The 16,175-nt window shown below is 42.5% G+C and overlaps 1 protein-coding gene and 1 non-coding gene across 2 annotated transcripts in view; both read right to left on the bottom strand.

Annotated features, from left to right (window-relative positions):
• Positions 1–16,175, bottom strand: part of EXOC4 (exocyst complex component 4) — a 750,505-nt gene that overhangs the window by 153,199 nt on the left and 581,131 nt on the right. The window contains exon 12 of the mRNA XM_042925097.1: positions 3,486–3,622. Within this exon, the coding sequence (XP_042781031.1) occupies positions 3,486–3,622 (137 nt within the window). The remainder of the gene's footprint in view (positions 1–3,485; positions 3,623–16,175) is intronic.
• Positions 4,092–4,198, bottom strand: LOC122214740. Its single transcript, XR_006200096.1, has one exon. It is a non-coding gene; the product is annotated as a U6 spliceosomal RNA (small nuclear RNA).

Genomic DNA, 16,175 nt, shown 5'->3' with positions numbered 1-16,175 from the left:
ACTCCAGTCACACTGGTCTCCCTGCTGAGGCTCCGGGAATGTGTCATGCAGAGTCCTGCCTCAGGGCCTTAGCCTTCTGCCAGGGCACTCTTTCCAGATACTTTATCTCACTGCCAAAATTCTTTTGGGCCTCTTCTCAAACTTCAACTTGAGCGGGCCCTCTGGGGCACCCCATTTAAAATTACAGGCTCCTTCTCCTATACTCTCGAATCTATTCACCCTATTCCATTTTCCCCCGATGGTACTTACTGTTTTAAAATTCTTTGTGTTTATGCATTATATTTATTGTGTATCTCCTCTCTTCCGTCTCCAACAGAATGTAAACCCCATGAAAGCAGCATTTTATCTTTAAGTTCACTGCCGTATCTACAAAGTCTTGTAGAAGTACTCAATAAACATTTGTCGAATGCATGAAATCCTAGAAACCAACATATTGTTTTAAGGATTGAGTAACCAACTGTGTCAAGTTACTGAAATCCAAGAATATTCTGACAGGTTTAATAAATTTAGGCAAGGACCGTGGGGCACAGAAATAATTCAGAGCAGAGAATCACAGAAGCCTTCCTGATAATCTTAGAGGTACCCTGGCAGACAGTGAAAAACGCCTGAGAGCAAACGCCCTGATGTTCCTAAAAGAAAAGAAGGTAAATGACAGAAATCGGCTGAGTTTGGAGTTACAGGTAAAATTCTCGAACAGGTTATTGAACATGGCTTGTGAACAATTAGGAAGTGGTCCTCACGAGGAGCCAAGAAGGGCTCACAATGCACAAGTCACGCCAACTTTGTTCCTCTCCTGAGTAACTCCTTGACTTGAAGGAAGAAATGGTCAATTTGGCTCAAGGTCAAGAGACCTTGTTTCCAAGGGTAATTTGTAAGCTGTCCAAGATGAGAGTTCTTAACAAAGATTCAGCAGGGTAGGGCCCATTGGTCCTGAAAGTGAAAGGGACCCCTTGGGAGGGTTCCTGAACAAATACCTAGTACTGTCCTTTGCAGACTTGTACGTGCCCATCTGGGGAGACCTGAGCGGGAAGGTAGCTGCATTATAAGGATTAGGACTCGAAAGACACCAGCAAGAAATCTAACAAGTCTCTCATAGGGCAGATAATAAAATACAGGAGGTACCGTCATGGATGGTGATAAAGGTAATCTTTGTCATCATCAGAGTCGTGGCTAATCATTTTGGGGGAAGCTTACTATTTTGTTAAAAATAGGTCTAGAAGACTAACATTTTCAAGACAACCCTACGAGGGAAGAACTTTTATTATCTTTTTTTTTTTTTTTTTTTTTGCAGATGAGAAAAGTAAGGCACAGAGAAGCTGAAACTGTTCAAGGTCATATAACTAACAGGTGAAAAACTTGGCATTCAAATGTAGGTTTCCAACCCTGCTCTTGAGGTACATTCTGGGTTCACAGTTAAAAAAAACACATGAACTCCTGAAGCACTGAGTAACATATACATGGGAATCTCAAAGGAAGTCTCGAGAGGTGCGCCCCCGCCCCCCGAATTCTCAACTTAGCCCCGTCCTGTTGAACACTGTTTTTTTTTTTTTTTCAAATGACATAATAAGAAACTGAAAGATTGCTTATCAAGAATGGCACGGAATGTGGGGAAAAGCTAAGATTTTCTGATGACAGAATGAGGATTCAAAAATATCTCAAAAGACTGAAGCGTTGAGCTAAAAATAACATTAAATTTAATGGGTAAATGTGAGATCTTGAATTCGAGTTAAAAAAAATTCTCTACAAATACAGCATAGGAAAGACAAGGCTAATTTCCCCGAGTACTTCTCCCTGCATTCTCCACCCTCTACAGCCAACCAGCGGCCACAAGGCTACAAATTTACCTCCTAGTGTCTCCTGATCTGTCCCTCTCCCTCCACCTCCACACTCTTGCCTTTTCAGTCCATCTTACACAAAGCTCAGAAAAATCTTCCTGACGCACAGGTCTGTGCTTGGTACTCCCCATTCACTCCCCTTCAGTGGTTCCCCACTACCTAAAAGTTTTTACAAGGCCAAGTTCCCTCAGCCTGGCATTTAAGATCCTCCATTTTGGCTCAGTCTTCCTTTCCAAAAACCCAAACATTCATCCTTTGTTGTTTCTTTTCCTTCTCTTCCCACCTCCTTGAAATTGCTCTGGTTCCTTCCTTCCTTCAGCAACTTTAGTCCAAATCCTGTCTAACTCCTCCTCACTGTTTACAAGGCCTACTTCATACCCTTCATCAGGCTGCTCCTGTCCCCAAGTCATTTCTTCCTCCTACAGCGTGTCCATCTATCTTACCATATTTTCTGTCACAAATCAATGTTGTGGACATTCATGCCTTGGTCTCCAACTTGCCTTCCTATCCTCTACCAAGATGGCACACTCATTAAAGGTATAATCGGAGACTGACTGACCGACTGACTTCATCCCTGCACGCTCAGCTGTCTTGGATCTGGTAAAGGCTCCAGAAATCTCTGACCAGTGCAATGACAGGACGTAATAAGAAGCACTGTGGCCAGCCTTGGGTCCCCCACAAGGAAGGGAATGGTTTTGCTGAAATATCAGGGAACTACGTCGGTATTTCCACTGTGTCCCTCAACGTCCTTCTTTATTCTGTCCGCCTCCCTCCATCCCATGTCTTTCTGAGACGCAGCACACATCTCACCTGAGAAGTCTCTCCTCAAGCCAGTCCCCCCTTCTCTGTTTTTCTCTCTCACATTTCATTCCTTCTGCTCTTACGTCCTGTACTGTGCAGGTAGTACTTGATTATGTACTGCACTTTCATATCTATCCTTAATTATACATCACATAAAATTTAGTATTTTATTATACATTCTTTTCTTCCCTAATTGTTTCAGGTCTTGTCAACCAGACCATAATTTGTTCCTATTATTAGCTTGTTACCACAGCGCTATGATCTTTTCCATGAGATTTCTGAACCCAGAGAAAAGAAATCAGAGGGGAGGCCGAGGGATTTCAAGTTCCTAACAATGGTTCTTCATTTCTGCTGATGCTGGAAGCAGGTGTAACTATCTTTTCATGACAGTGGGAAGGCTACAGATCAAGCATCAGGAGAAACACATTTTAAGAACTAGGGAGAAATCACATTCTGGATTATAAAGGATGCTGAAAGTTTGAAACTGCTTTACTTGAAAGATCTTTTAGGATCACAAGACCTAAATGCGATCTGGCATTTCCTTGAAGAAGACAATCTTACAGTTCTAGCTTTTCCTGAAAATCAAGGTTGACACCTTGTCCATGCCACTCAATGGCAGTCCCAAGTGGTGCTGCCCCTTGGTCGCTCTCATTCCCTCTGTCGGTATGATGACATGTGCATCTCGGAGACTATTTCTGCGACACGTGCTCTCGTCAGGCCCCTTGACAAACGCAAAAACCGGTCCTTTTCCATCACGGTGGAAAAGCGAGGCTCCGAAAGCAGCATCGACAAGCATAACAAGGGTCAGGGTCTGACGTGACTCTCCTTGGCTCCCACCCTGAGCTCTACCTGCAGGCCGCAGCGCAGGTGTCCTTGTACTCCTGGAGCTTCACGCACACCATGTTGAGGAACTGATCCGAGTATGCGCTCAGGTCGTGCATCAGGTTCATGAGGTCTTGCACGGTCTTCTCCACGATGATTGTGCTCTGCGAGAGGACACAGAAATTCATGAGTTTGCGTTCTGTTTTGATGTCAAGTCATGTGAAGGACAAGGAAAGACCACTGAAAGGAGGCGATCATTTACGACTTGAGCCTTCCTGGAAGGATGCGACCCTCATGCCAAGTATCGACTGCAAACAACCAAATACGTATCTTACATAGTGCCGGTTTCCCAAACCCCTGAGAGAGTACGTTCTGTGGAAGGACACCGGACAGGGATTTACAGATTGGTTTCAAAGGCTTTTTGGCATCCACAAGCTATGGCTATGGCTTTCAAGCCCCTGGATTATCTCCTCCAGGGCTCTACTTTGAGATTAGGGACCTATGAAACGCAACACAGAGAAAATGTCCTCTGTGATTTGTTTTAAAAGTTCCCAAATCTCAATCTCTCTTTTTTTTTTTTTTTTTAATATATGAAATTTATTGTCAAATTGGTTTCCATACAACACCCGGTGCAAAAATATGGAACGCTTCACGAATTTGCGTGTCATCCTTGCGCAGGGGCCATGCTAATCTTCTCTGTATCGTTCCAATTTTAGTATATGTGCTGCCGAAGCGAGCACAATCTCAATCTCTTAAGAACAACAACTAACATGTGTATTGTGCCTTCTGGGCTTGTGCAGTGTTTTCACATACACAGCATACGTTACCTCATTTGAGACTCACATTAATCATGGGAATCATGACCATTTATTGGGTTCTTACAAGTGGGAAGTCCAGTGCTAGGCGCCCTACATACTTTAGCTCACTTAATCCTCTCCACGTACCTATCTATCAGGCGAGCCCCACGATCATCCACAGTTTAAAGATGAAGAAACAGGCTTAGAAAAGGTAGCGAACAAAGCACGGGCTGCGGGCTTTGCTCTTTTAACTACACCATTCTGCCGGAGAGCTAGCCCGGAGTTCCCCTGCCTGTGGCCCAACCATTTTCTTGTTGGATCAGATATTTCCTATTGTTGTTGCTGCTGCAGAAGCAGTGTCCAAACAGACTCAGACATTATTTCAAAAATGGAATTAAAGAAATATCCCAGGGAAACAAATAATAAAGCCACCTTACAGCTAAAGACGGACGGTACTGTGCAGCAAATCAGTGTTCTGAGAAGAGGCACATTCAATCAACCCTAAACCTCGGATTAAGAAAAGACTGAGTTGTTTAAACCATTAGTTCATGCCTCTTTCAAAAGGAGCAGAATAACGCTGGAGTAAATACTAATCACATGCTTAGCATCTTGGAAGCCTTTGGTCGATAACTGGTTTGTTGAAGATGTATTTATTTACACAGAATTACATAAGCTTATGGTTAGATTCAGACCATAAAAATAAACATTAAAAAAAATTTGTTTTCTACTCTGATAGTGACCTGTGAAAAAAATCAAAGGCATTTTACCCTGCATAAAGGCAGACTATGGGGTTCAGGGTCCGGGTTAATTTTTTTCTTCTAAAAATTAAAAGAATGGATAAAAGCATACAGCTCTTCTCAATACAATGAGGATCAGCTTGAGTTACGAGTTCATATGTGCATACTTATTCCAGATAAGTAGAGGTTTCTTTTCTTCTGGTCCTCTCCCCCCCCCGCAGCAACCCCCCCCCCAAGTAAAATAATCAGAAGGTGAAAAGGAAGGAACAGTTATATTCTGGAAGGCAAACCTCATAGGAAACCAAATTACAGTCTCTATAGAATCCCCAGAAGTTCAACTTCCTTTTCGGTATTGATTTTAAGATTAAAGCACTGCGGCTTCACCCTGATCCATAATCCCGTTCTTCTGTATTTGTGTGTGAGTGACAGGAATTGATTCTGCTTAGCTACATGTCCCCACGCTGCTCAGAAGAATCTAAAATCCTCATCCTGATTCAGAACACAGGGTATCCTACAACACGCGGAGGGCAATTAATAAAGGGGAGCGGAGTTCAGCCATCCTAACAAAGCCCGCTGAAAATGTGAAACACCGTAGGGAAGAGGGGCACTGGGGGATTGCTCAGCTTTACTGAGAGAAAGGGCTTGGTTCTATTTCCAATTAAGCTATTGATAATTAACTCGGCGCAGGTTTGGGGGAGCGTCTTCCTTTCATATGACTCAATTTCGTCTTCTAATAACCAAGGATAATTCGGTGGCTCTTCTACTGGCCTCCATCACGCCGGTATTCAATTGGTGCACGGTGCTTTTACACAGCCGAAGAGATGTAGAATTGTTTTTAGGTCATCTCAGGTGTGTTTGGTCTTCCTGATTAGAACACCAGCTTCTCGAAAGCAAGACTGGCTTTCTTCATTTCCCTTTGTCCATCTCCCATCCTTCCCCTCCCCCACGTGTTTACAATTTCTCAGAACCTTCAGGAAAATGCTACTAATAAAAGAAACAGTACTGGTAACGTTAGCACATGTAAATAAACCTCTCCGAATGGCACAAAGAGATGCCAGACGTCGGCTTCCTTGTGTTCTGCAATCTTGTGTGGGTTCGGTGTGGTCTTTGTTCGTGCGATGGTCGGAGGGGAAGGGGAAAATGCAAGCACGTGGGAACGTCCCCCCAGAGACAGAGGTTTTGGGGTGAATAGGAAGTACCTACAGGGAATGACTGGAATGCCACAGTTTAATTCTAATGATTGTGCTCAACAAAGAGCCTATGTTATGCTGTATGATTACATACAATTTTCCAGCTATTTGCTTGGTTTACCTTGTCATGGTAGCACTCTGGATAATCAATCACCACGTTCTCTTCAAGGCAAATGACACTGTAGTTTGCCAAATGATGGGTATATTTTACAGGGGAGAAAAGTTCCCATTTTTCAAGAATTTATTACATTTTCTAAATCAGGGGCTCTGACAGATAAATGTTGAAAATATCAAATTTTTAACAAGGTCAGTTATGTTTTTATTTATTTGATTTCTTTGGCATTTCAAATGATGTATTGACTTGTTATTAATTTTGGGATTTGCCAATGTTGAATATAATGACTTTATAATAAGTAAAACCCTGATTATACTCATTATAATTTCTACTAAACACATCACAAATGATTGATATTTGTTTAGAAACAACTCAATTCTCATTTCTTGCAACTTATTACCAGGTAATAAAGTCTGGGCATGATGTGAAAAATGAGAAAAGGAAAAAAAAAAAATCCCGAGATAGCAGATGCAATTAAAAAAAAAACAACAAAAAACAGTGCTATGAGAAATAACTAAAGTTTCTCACAGGGATACACCAGCAGGCTAAAATAACAACAGGGTATATAAGGACCAGCTCTTGAGTTCTGCGCTTTGAAAAACTTGAATGAATGAATGATGATGATTGGACCTTTAAGACCTTGTCCATAGTTCGTCAAAATGGGGTTCTGCAGCATGATGCCAACATTAATAGTACAGAAAACTGACTCTAAGTTCAAGTAATTGAAAATGCTGAGTTAAAGAGAACGGAAGTGGTTTCTTCACTGGAGGGAGGACTCTGGAAACTTTTACTATGCTAATTTCATTGTGAATCTTAAACAGGCAAATGTGTGTGGTATTCAATCTTCCCCTAATTATTTAAGTAAAGAAAACATGTTTTTCTTTTCTTTTCGTGTGTGCGTGCGTGTGTGTGTGTGTGTGTGAGAGAGAGAGAGAGAGAGAGAGAGAGAGAGAGAGAGAGAGAACGAGTTGGGAAGGGACAGAGACCGAGGGAGACAGAATCCGAAGCAGGCTCCCGGCTGTCAGTCAGCACTGAGCTTGACGCAGGGCTCGAACTCACACAAACTGTGAGATCATGACCCGAGCCAAAGTCGGATGCTTAAACAGACTGAGCCACTCAGACGCCCCAAGAAAACACTTTTCACGGCACAGCATAGACCTTTTCACATCTTCTGGAACAGTGTTTCTGGAACAAGGTTTCGGAATGACTCTCCCTCATTCTCTGATTATACTAATGAGGACACTATGCCCAGTGGCATGCTTGAGGACCCATAAAAAGTCCAGCTAGAAAAAGGGTGAGAGCCTGAGCTTCCTTCTCAGTCCGTGTTCTTTCCCACGCCCCCAACCTTTGAAACTCTGGCCCCTACCCACCTTTCTGACCTTCTCTCCAGCTCCAGTGAGCATGCTAACCCTGTGCTCTGACCACATTAACCTACTAGTTACTCCTTGACTGCACCAGGCTACTTCCTGCCTCTGTGCCTTTGGCTGCCTGTCCCTGTGCCTGGAATGCCTTCCTAGCTCATGTCTGTCATCCTCGAGAAGTCAGCTCAAGTCTACCTGCTCTGATTTAAATGCCCCTCCTCTGTGCTACCAGAACACCCGGGGCACAGCTTAGCCCAAGCCCTAAAAGAGGATGGTACCCACTGGTTCACTTGACTATCTCTTCCCCTAGACTATAAATTCCTTTGATCATGACTATACCTTCCTATCTTCTACCACCTCGTAGCAAAATATCTGGCATATTGTAGATGTTCCATAAATGTTTCTTAATTAATGAAAATGCAGAGTACATTCAGAATATGATGAAAAGACAGATTTATAGTAAACTTATAATGAAAAACAGACAGCCAAAAGCATGCTGTGTAAGGTGGAATCAAACCACAGCCTCTTTATTACTATATTACTGTATTTTAATTCCCATGGTTCTAAAGACTGAATATTTACTGTGACTAAAGATTTAGATTGCTCGAAGAAACATTCCTAATTTCACTCGCCTGTGTCATTTTCTGTAATGGCAACCCAGTATATATACAACTAAATGTGCTAATTTTAAAGTTTTAAGAAATATAAATAAATTCACAATTCAGGAAAAACAAAACCAAAACACTTCAGTTTGTGGAGAATGAAATCTCGGTATGGGTGGTTTTAGCTCTTGGAGCTGGGATGGTTCAGAAATGCTACAAAAAACCTAAGGTTCTTGAAAATTGCTGTAGGAAGAATTTGAGAGAAACAGTGGGAATTCATCTTCTGCTTCAGACACCCCCCCACTACCACACACACACACACACACACACACACACACACACACACACACTAGCAATCGTAGAGGGGGGTGCTTCACAAATGTTTGACGATGACAATAATGTTTCTGTTTATTGGCGCATTTCAACTACGAGTCAGTAAAGCTTGTCCTACCATATTGTCCTTCCAATTATTATCAGCTCCAACTTATAGCTGGCTATAAACAATTATAACTATAGTAATGACAGTAATGATGGAAGTCATTTTTTAATCTATATTTTGACTTGTGTGATGTTTAGAATGTTCTGCATGGTTTGCTCCTTTAATAAGCTATACGGTAAAAGTCTATGCATCCAGGGAGCTGGTACCTGAGAAAATGCCACTTCTATTCTCTTCCAAATTATTCTCTACCACACAAGCTCCGGGATCTGTTAAAAAGTTTTGTCTCCTATAGAAATGAGGAGTCTTACATCCATCAAAAGACAGGATCACACGGATTCAGAGCAGGTTTACTTATAATAGCGAAAAAAAAAAGGAGTGGTTGTCGTGTGCATCAGTAGTTGAATGGGGACATACAGCGTGACACACACACGCAACAGAATACTACAGAGCAACGGAAAAGGACGAGCCACCACTGCCTGTGACAGCGTGGATGGATCTCATAGCACACCCGTGTGCTAAGTGAAAGCATCCACACACAAAGGAAGACTGCAAGAATGTTATTACTGTAGTTCAGAAACCAGCAAAAGTAATCTCTGGTGATAGAAGTCAGAATAGAGGCTGCCCTTGGAGGGAGTGGATCCTGACTGAGAAGGTGACGACCGTCCAGGTGCTGGAAATATCTTGATTGGGTAGCTGTTCCATGAATAAACACATATATAAAAACTTCTCACACTAAAGATTCGTGCACTTTACAGTTTGTACGTTTAATGTCCAAAGAAAACATTTCAAGTGATATCTGATTCTAGCTCTCACCAACTTGAAGCTCTTTCATGTGCCAGGACCCACATTCTTCAGATAATCTGCAAGGTCTTTCTGTCTACTCCTCCAGCCGTACTGGCACTGGCTACATTTCCCCCTTGCCTCTTTGAGAGCCAGCTACGTGGGGCTTCTTGGGTTCTTCATTCCCATTTCAGGGCCCTGAACCTGCCTGCAAAGTTCAGTCCCCTGTCTTCCCTTCTTAGAATACTTTTCCTTATCTTTCAGATCTCAGCTAAAACCTCCTTCCTGTAGAAAAACTCTCCAACCCCCATTAGAACATCTCTCCCCACCCCCCTTTGGTTCTATTTCTCTGGAGAACTCAGGTGAATAAACCTTTGCTAGGGGCAAGGGAGACACTGACTGGGAGTGACTCCCAGGTGGTGATTGTGGACATGCGTGTTGGAACTCAATGTTATGTATTTATTTGTAAAATTTTTTTAATGTTTACTTTTTTTTGAGATAGAAAGTGAGAGGCACAGAGTGCGAGCAGGGGAGGGACAGCGAGAGAGGGAGACACGGAGTCTGAAGCAGGCTCCAGGCTGTGCGCCATCGGCACAGAGCCCGACGCGGCGCTCGAACCCATGAACCGAACCATGAGATCATGCCCTGAGCCGAAGTCGGATGCTTTAACCGACTGAGCCACCCGGGTACCCCAAGTCTCAATTTTAAACAACTGTGTCCAACCACCGTACAAATGAATAGGTACTCCTTCAACAACTTGTCTGAGAGGGTGTAAGTATCCTATTATAGTGGTTTTCACTTGCGGCGTATTTTTAAAATGTGAGGATAAATTCCATAGACCATCAGATGACAGCTGTTGGGAAGGGCCTGAAACTGGGGATAGGGCAGGGAACTTAGCTAATTAAAGAGACACATGTTTATTATGATACATGTTTATCGAGTAAATATTTTCTCTGGGCTAAATACAAGGCTAAATGCAGGAGATAAAAAGCCCTCCAGCGGCTCACAAAGTTCTCACCCTCCAGCGGTCTTAGATATTAGGAGGAGGAGACAAGTTCACAAATAAAAACGCAAAGTCTCTGTGAATAGTGCACAGCAGAGGTACAGAAAAGGAAAGTTTAACTGGGCTGGGGTGGGGGTGGGGAGTGGTGAGAAAGATGAAGTTATAAGTGAATTGATTTCCAAAAGATAGCGACTTACAGATTGACAAAAATGGGGAAAAAAAAGTACTTCAGGTAGACAGGGCAGCGCGAACGGGAAGCAGTGTGGGATTGAGAGACCTGCAGATTGTTCTTCATGGCTGCGGTGAACGGTGTGTGTGTGTGTGTGTGTGTGTGTGTGTGTGTAGATCAGGAAAGCTGTGTGAGGAAGTCAGAGCCAGATGTTGGAGGTCCTTGTATAACATATATGCTTACCACCTAAATATTTTGAATATCCCTTTTACCCTCTCCAGCAAGAAAGTACAAGTGAATCCTGTCTGATGTCACTAATCATTAGATGATCCATTCCAAGTGTAGGAAGATAATTTCGAAAGGTTCTACTCTTGAGAAAAGACAAACTTCTACAACCAACAGGGAAATTCATTCTGAAGCTCTGTTTGGCAGGCTGAAGAGAAGAGTAATTTATAAACAGGCTTAAACAAAGAAAATAGGAGGTCAAGTTTTGGGCAACCAGAAACACTATATCCCTTTAGAACTCACATAAGTGATTATAAAATTTACCTGCCAGTTAATAACTTGGAAAATGTATCTGATGTAAATTACTAGTAATATTTTCTTAACATTTTGGCTAGAGGATCACTTATGGTAGAATGAAATCTGTGCCTAACATATCTTATAAGCACAGCTGGCTCTTTACAAGGTTTATTTAGGGGTTTGAGACTTCATATTCAAAACAAAACAACGTAGCAGGAAAGGGGAAAGAAGTATACAACAGTTGTGTTTAATTAGACCGTGGGATCTCAGGGCGTATCTTTGTTTCTTTACATGCTTCAAATCAATATAATTCTATGTCCAGGTTATCAATTCCCCTTGATATGTAATGGAACCCAGGGAATATCAACGAATAGGTAAACATTAGCACTTACAAGAAATATCCTTAACTCCAGCAGAAGCACACACGCACACGCGCGCGCGCGCACACACACACACACACACACACACACACACACACACAACTTCAAAAGCGCCTTAAGGTTGTTATTCTGCAAAATACATAGTGCTACATGTTAGGGGAGACACAGAGGTATAATAACGTTAGCAGCTAAAGTACTTCATTTGTGCCAGGCAATGTTCTTGACATAAAGCATGGTCCTACTTTCCAGGGGCTGCTAATAATCTAGTTGGGATAACATCATTTATTTATTTATTTATTTATTTATTTATTTATTTATTTATTAAAATTTTTTTTTCCAACTTTTTTTAAATTTATTTTTGGGACAGAGAGAGACAGAGCATGAACGGGGGAGGGGCAGAGAGAGAGGGAGACACAGAATCGGAAACAGGCTCCAGGCTCCGAGCCATCAGCCCAGAGCCTGACGCGGGGCTCGAACTCACGGACCGTGAGATCGTGACCTGGCTGAAGTCGGATGCTTAACTGACTGCGCCACCCAGGCGCCCCTATTTAAAATTTTTTTAACGTTTATTTTATTTTTGAGACAGAGAGAGACAGAACATGAATGGGTGAGGGTCACAGAGAGAGGGAGACACAGAATCTGAAACAGGCTTCAGGCTCCGAGCCGTCAGCACAGAGCCCGACGCGGGGCTTGAACCCACGGACCGTGAGATCATGACCTGAGCCGAAGTCGGACGCTTAACTGACCAAGCCACCCAGGCGCCCCATGGGATAACATCATTTAAAACAAGAAACAAGTGATATTCCAAGAGGCAAGTTAAGCGCAAAAGATACGGTAGGGGAACAGCAGTAAAAAGGTGGTTAAGACTGAACTGGTATCTGGGAGATAGACCAAGTTTAGGATACATGGAGAGGAAGAAGCAAGGCACAGCAAGCCAGGGAAAAGGCAGGAGATGACTGTGGCTGGAGTAGGAGATTCATGTTGAGGAACTGGAGGAGAAAGGGTGGTCTGGACAGAGTAGAGTGCGGAAGGCCTGGATGGCAGGCTGAGGGCTTCTTCCTGCGCAGGGACAGGAGCAGGCAGTGTTTAAGGTAGTGGAGCTCAGAATCCCAACCCTACAGCCGAAAGCAACCCCTGCTATCCACAGTCCAATTCTCTGCCTTTAAAAAAGAAAAACGACCAACACAAATATTAAAGGGCCTGTCAGAGATACACAGCTAGCTTATGATACTTCAAAAATCTAGAATCCAGGTCTCTGAGCTCTCTCTGGCCAAAGCTGATGATTACTGCATCAAATGGAATAAATTATTGTAGTTGATTATTTTTATTGAAAAATATGAAAGATCAATGCAGAGAGAAAGTCAGGGAAAAAAACTCATTTGTCACCATTTGAGGAGACTATTAAATCAAATTCTTCTTTGAGAATTGATAAAGAGAAAGAATTATGCATTTACTCTGTCTTTCCAGTAGGAACTATATCTATTTCAGGATTACCAAGTAGGGAAAAGCTCTACTACTCCAATGAAGAATGCCAACTAAGAAGTGTAGGAGAAATAACAGAATTAGAAAATCATTTTTGCAGCCTCTAATAACACAGCTGATTTGAGTAAAGATTATCAATTGGTACTAAAACAAAGAGAGGACAGTTGACAGGGAAAATGAACATTTTTGTAGTGCCAAACATACGCCACACACACAGATTACTTTCTGGGCGCACGAGGAAAACCATACCTGAACAATGGACGGACCAGATGGTCACAAGTCCCACCCAGGGGTGAGACGTTCACATCACTAATGTTAGGAAGCCAGCTCTTACGGGTCTGCGGATGTGATGGGACAAGAAACCTAGCATCATCTATGATATATCCCCACTAAAACATTTAATCCCAATCTAATCACGCTTTTAGATCTCGCTTCTAGTCACAGGAAACAGAGGACGCTATCAGACAAATGCAGAACATGGGATATTGCCGAGCACAGGTGACCGTGTCTGTTAAACACATCAGCACTGGGAAAAAAAGTGACTGCTCTAGATTAAAAGAGATGTAAACCACATGACAATTATGATCCTACATGGGATCCTAGTTGGGACAAACTAGTTGTAAAGAATATTTTTGCAAAACGTGGGAAATTTCAAATTGGTAGGTATTAGAAGACGTTAAGAACTTACTGCGCATGCTAAAAGCTGTGATAACGTGATTGTGATAATGAAGATAATGCTCTTGTTTTGTAGAGAAGTAATACTAAAGTGTTTTGGTATGAAATAGCTTGAAGCCTTGCTTTAAACATGAGAAAACCAGATGACGGGCGCCTGGCTGCCTCGGTAGGTGGAATGTATGGCTCTTGATCTTTGGGTTGTGGGTTTGAGCCCCATGTTGGGCGTCGAGATAACTCAGAATAAAATCTTAAAAAACAAAAACAAGAAAACCAGATGAAATATATGAGGCATCAATTCTCAGACAACGGAGAAGGAAAGTAAATGAGGTGAGCCCTGCGAACGCCGTAGCTGGAGTTTCTAGGTCACAGTTCAGGAAAGGGGGGACCCACACAGACTTTTCTGAGTTGGGGAGGACAGAATCCGGCGCTTTGGAAGGTTAAGGCAAGTAGGGCTTTGTGGGGTGAAACACTGGACAGGAGGGGGCGCACAGAGAGAGGGAGGAAGGGAGAAAGAGAGGTTGAGATCTTTCTGGAGATCTTTAGAAGGGCCCCCTCAAAAATCGTGGGCTGAGTACTGACTTGTGCCTGTGGGGCAGAAATTACTAATGCTGGTGAAAGGACCACCTGAAAAGAGCGGGTAGAACTCCCAGACTTCATCACACAGGGCCAGGAATGGTTCATGTTCCCATTAGCTAGAGTGGAAGAGCCACCTCGCAGATATGGCAACTGGTAGAGTCCTCAGAAAGGTATGGCACCTCGGGCGGTGGGGTCAAATTAGCCTAAGACGAAGGGCTGCCCTGGACATGACTAACAAAGCCCCAAAGCAACCCTTGAGACGATCAATGTAATTCTACCACTGAAATGTGTCCTCAGACAAAGTTCTAGAATATTTAAAGTACTACAATAAAAGCCAGCACCCAACAACGTAAAAAAAACCCCAAAATCACCATGTCCAGCATCTAATGAAAAGTTACCTGGCATGCAAAGAAGTGGGAAAATCAGTCCAGAAAAACAGTCCCAGGAATGACACAGATAACAGAATTAGTAGACAAAGAGGTTAGAGCAGCCATTATAAATATTCTCCTATGTTCAAGAACATACAGCAAAACGTGAACATGACAAGAAGAAAAATGGAAGACACAGCAATAGAAACTATCCAGAGTAAAACAGACAGGAGAAAAATGAAAATGATCAAGCAGAGTCCATGAACTGTCCGTGGGACAAAATCAAGCAACTTAATACATGTAACTAAAGTTCCTGAAGGAGACGGGGGACAGAAAAAGACATGGGGCTGAAAATTTTCCAAATCTGATGAAAAGTGTATGCTCACAGGTTCAAGAAGTTAAAAAATCTCACACAGAAGATGACAAAGACTACAGCAAGACACATTATCATCAAATTGTTGAAAACCAGTGAGATTAATAGAAAAAATCTTAATAACAGCAAGAAAAAAGGCAAGGAGACCTGAAAGAAAAAAATGAAGAAATCAGTCCCTTTGACTCCCATTTCGATGTTCTGTCTAGCACCCCACACTGTGCCCGGTCCTGGGGAAGGTGAGCCAGGCTGATACGCAGAGGTGGTTCAGAGGTGTGGGACTCCACGACGAGGAGGCTGCCCTCCAAGTGTAGGGCGGCTCAGACAGTGGTGACAGGAGGAGTAGAGGATCCAAGATAGAAAAGAAGAGAAGGGGCAAAGATTAAAAAAAAAAAAATGAGGAAAACAAAGTATGCAAAAAACAAAACAAAACAAGAAAGAAGAGTTTCAAGGAAGAGAGGTAGTAAGGGCATCTGATCTTTAGGAAGCAAACCAACCACTCACAAAACCCTCCCATGGAGAAAGAAAAACCTCCAAAGGAAGATGGACTCCACATAAACGTGTGCCCTGGAATTTTATTTCCCAGTTGTATATTTCTAAATGTTCTCTTTCTGCCTTAAGGGCCCATATCACTCCATGCTCTACTGTCTAGTTATATACATATTAAGAAGAAAAAAAAAAAAAGTCCTTCATTCTTTTCCTTAACCCAAGTTCACCCAGAACGGATACCTAGGGCAAAAGCATTGGACTGTCCATAGTAAGATTGTAAGATTGTTAAGACTGCCATATAGGCTCAGGCTAATAATCCAGCCTATCTTAAAGTTATCTTTCCGAAATTATGTTTTTGCATGATTTTCCAAGCCCTGCTAACAACATCACCATAGCGTTTTCTAACACCCTTCTTCCCGAGAGCTCGGAGTACTTCACAAATATCTCAATCAATATCCCAACAGATTGTGAGAAAGCAGAGCTGTCGTTATCATCCCTATTTTTTAGCAAGTCTAACACTTAAAGTGGTTTCAAGGAACAAGTATAACACTTAGACGTTTTTAAAGAACTCCAGAACATCAAGCTGCCACCAAAGGTGGTCTCAAATGCTTGCATTTCTTTATGCTTCTCGAATTCTCATTCCACTCTGGTTTCTCTCATGC

The sequence above is a fragment of the Panthera leo genome, chromosome A2, assembly GCF_018350215.1.
Source record: "Panthera leo isolate Ple1 chromosome A2, P.leo_Ple1_pat1.1, whole genome shotgun sequence".
NCBI lineage: Eukaryota > Metazoa > Chordata > Mammalia > Carnivora > Felidae > Panthera > Panthera leo.
This window is presented reverse-complemented; position numbering and strand designations above follow the sequence as displayed.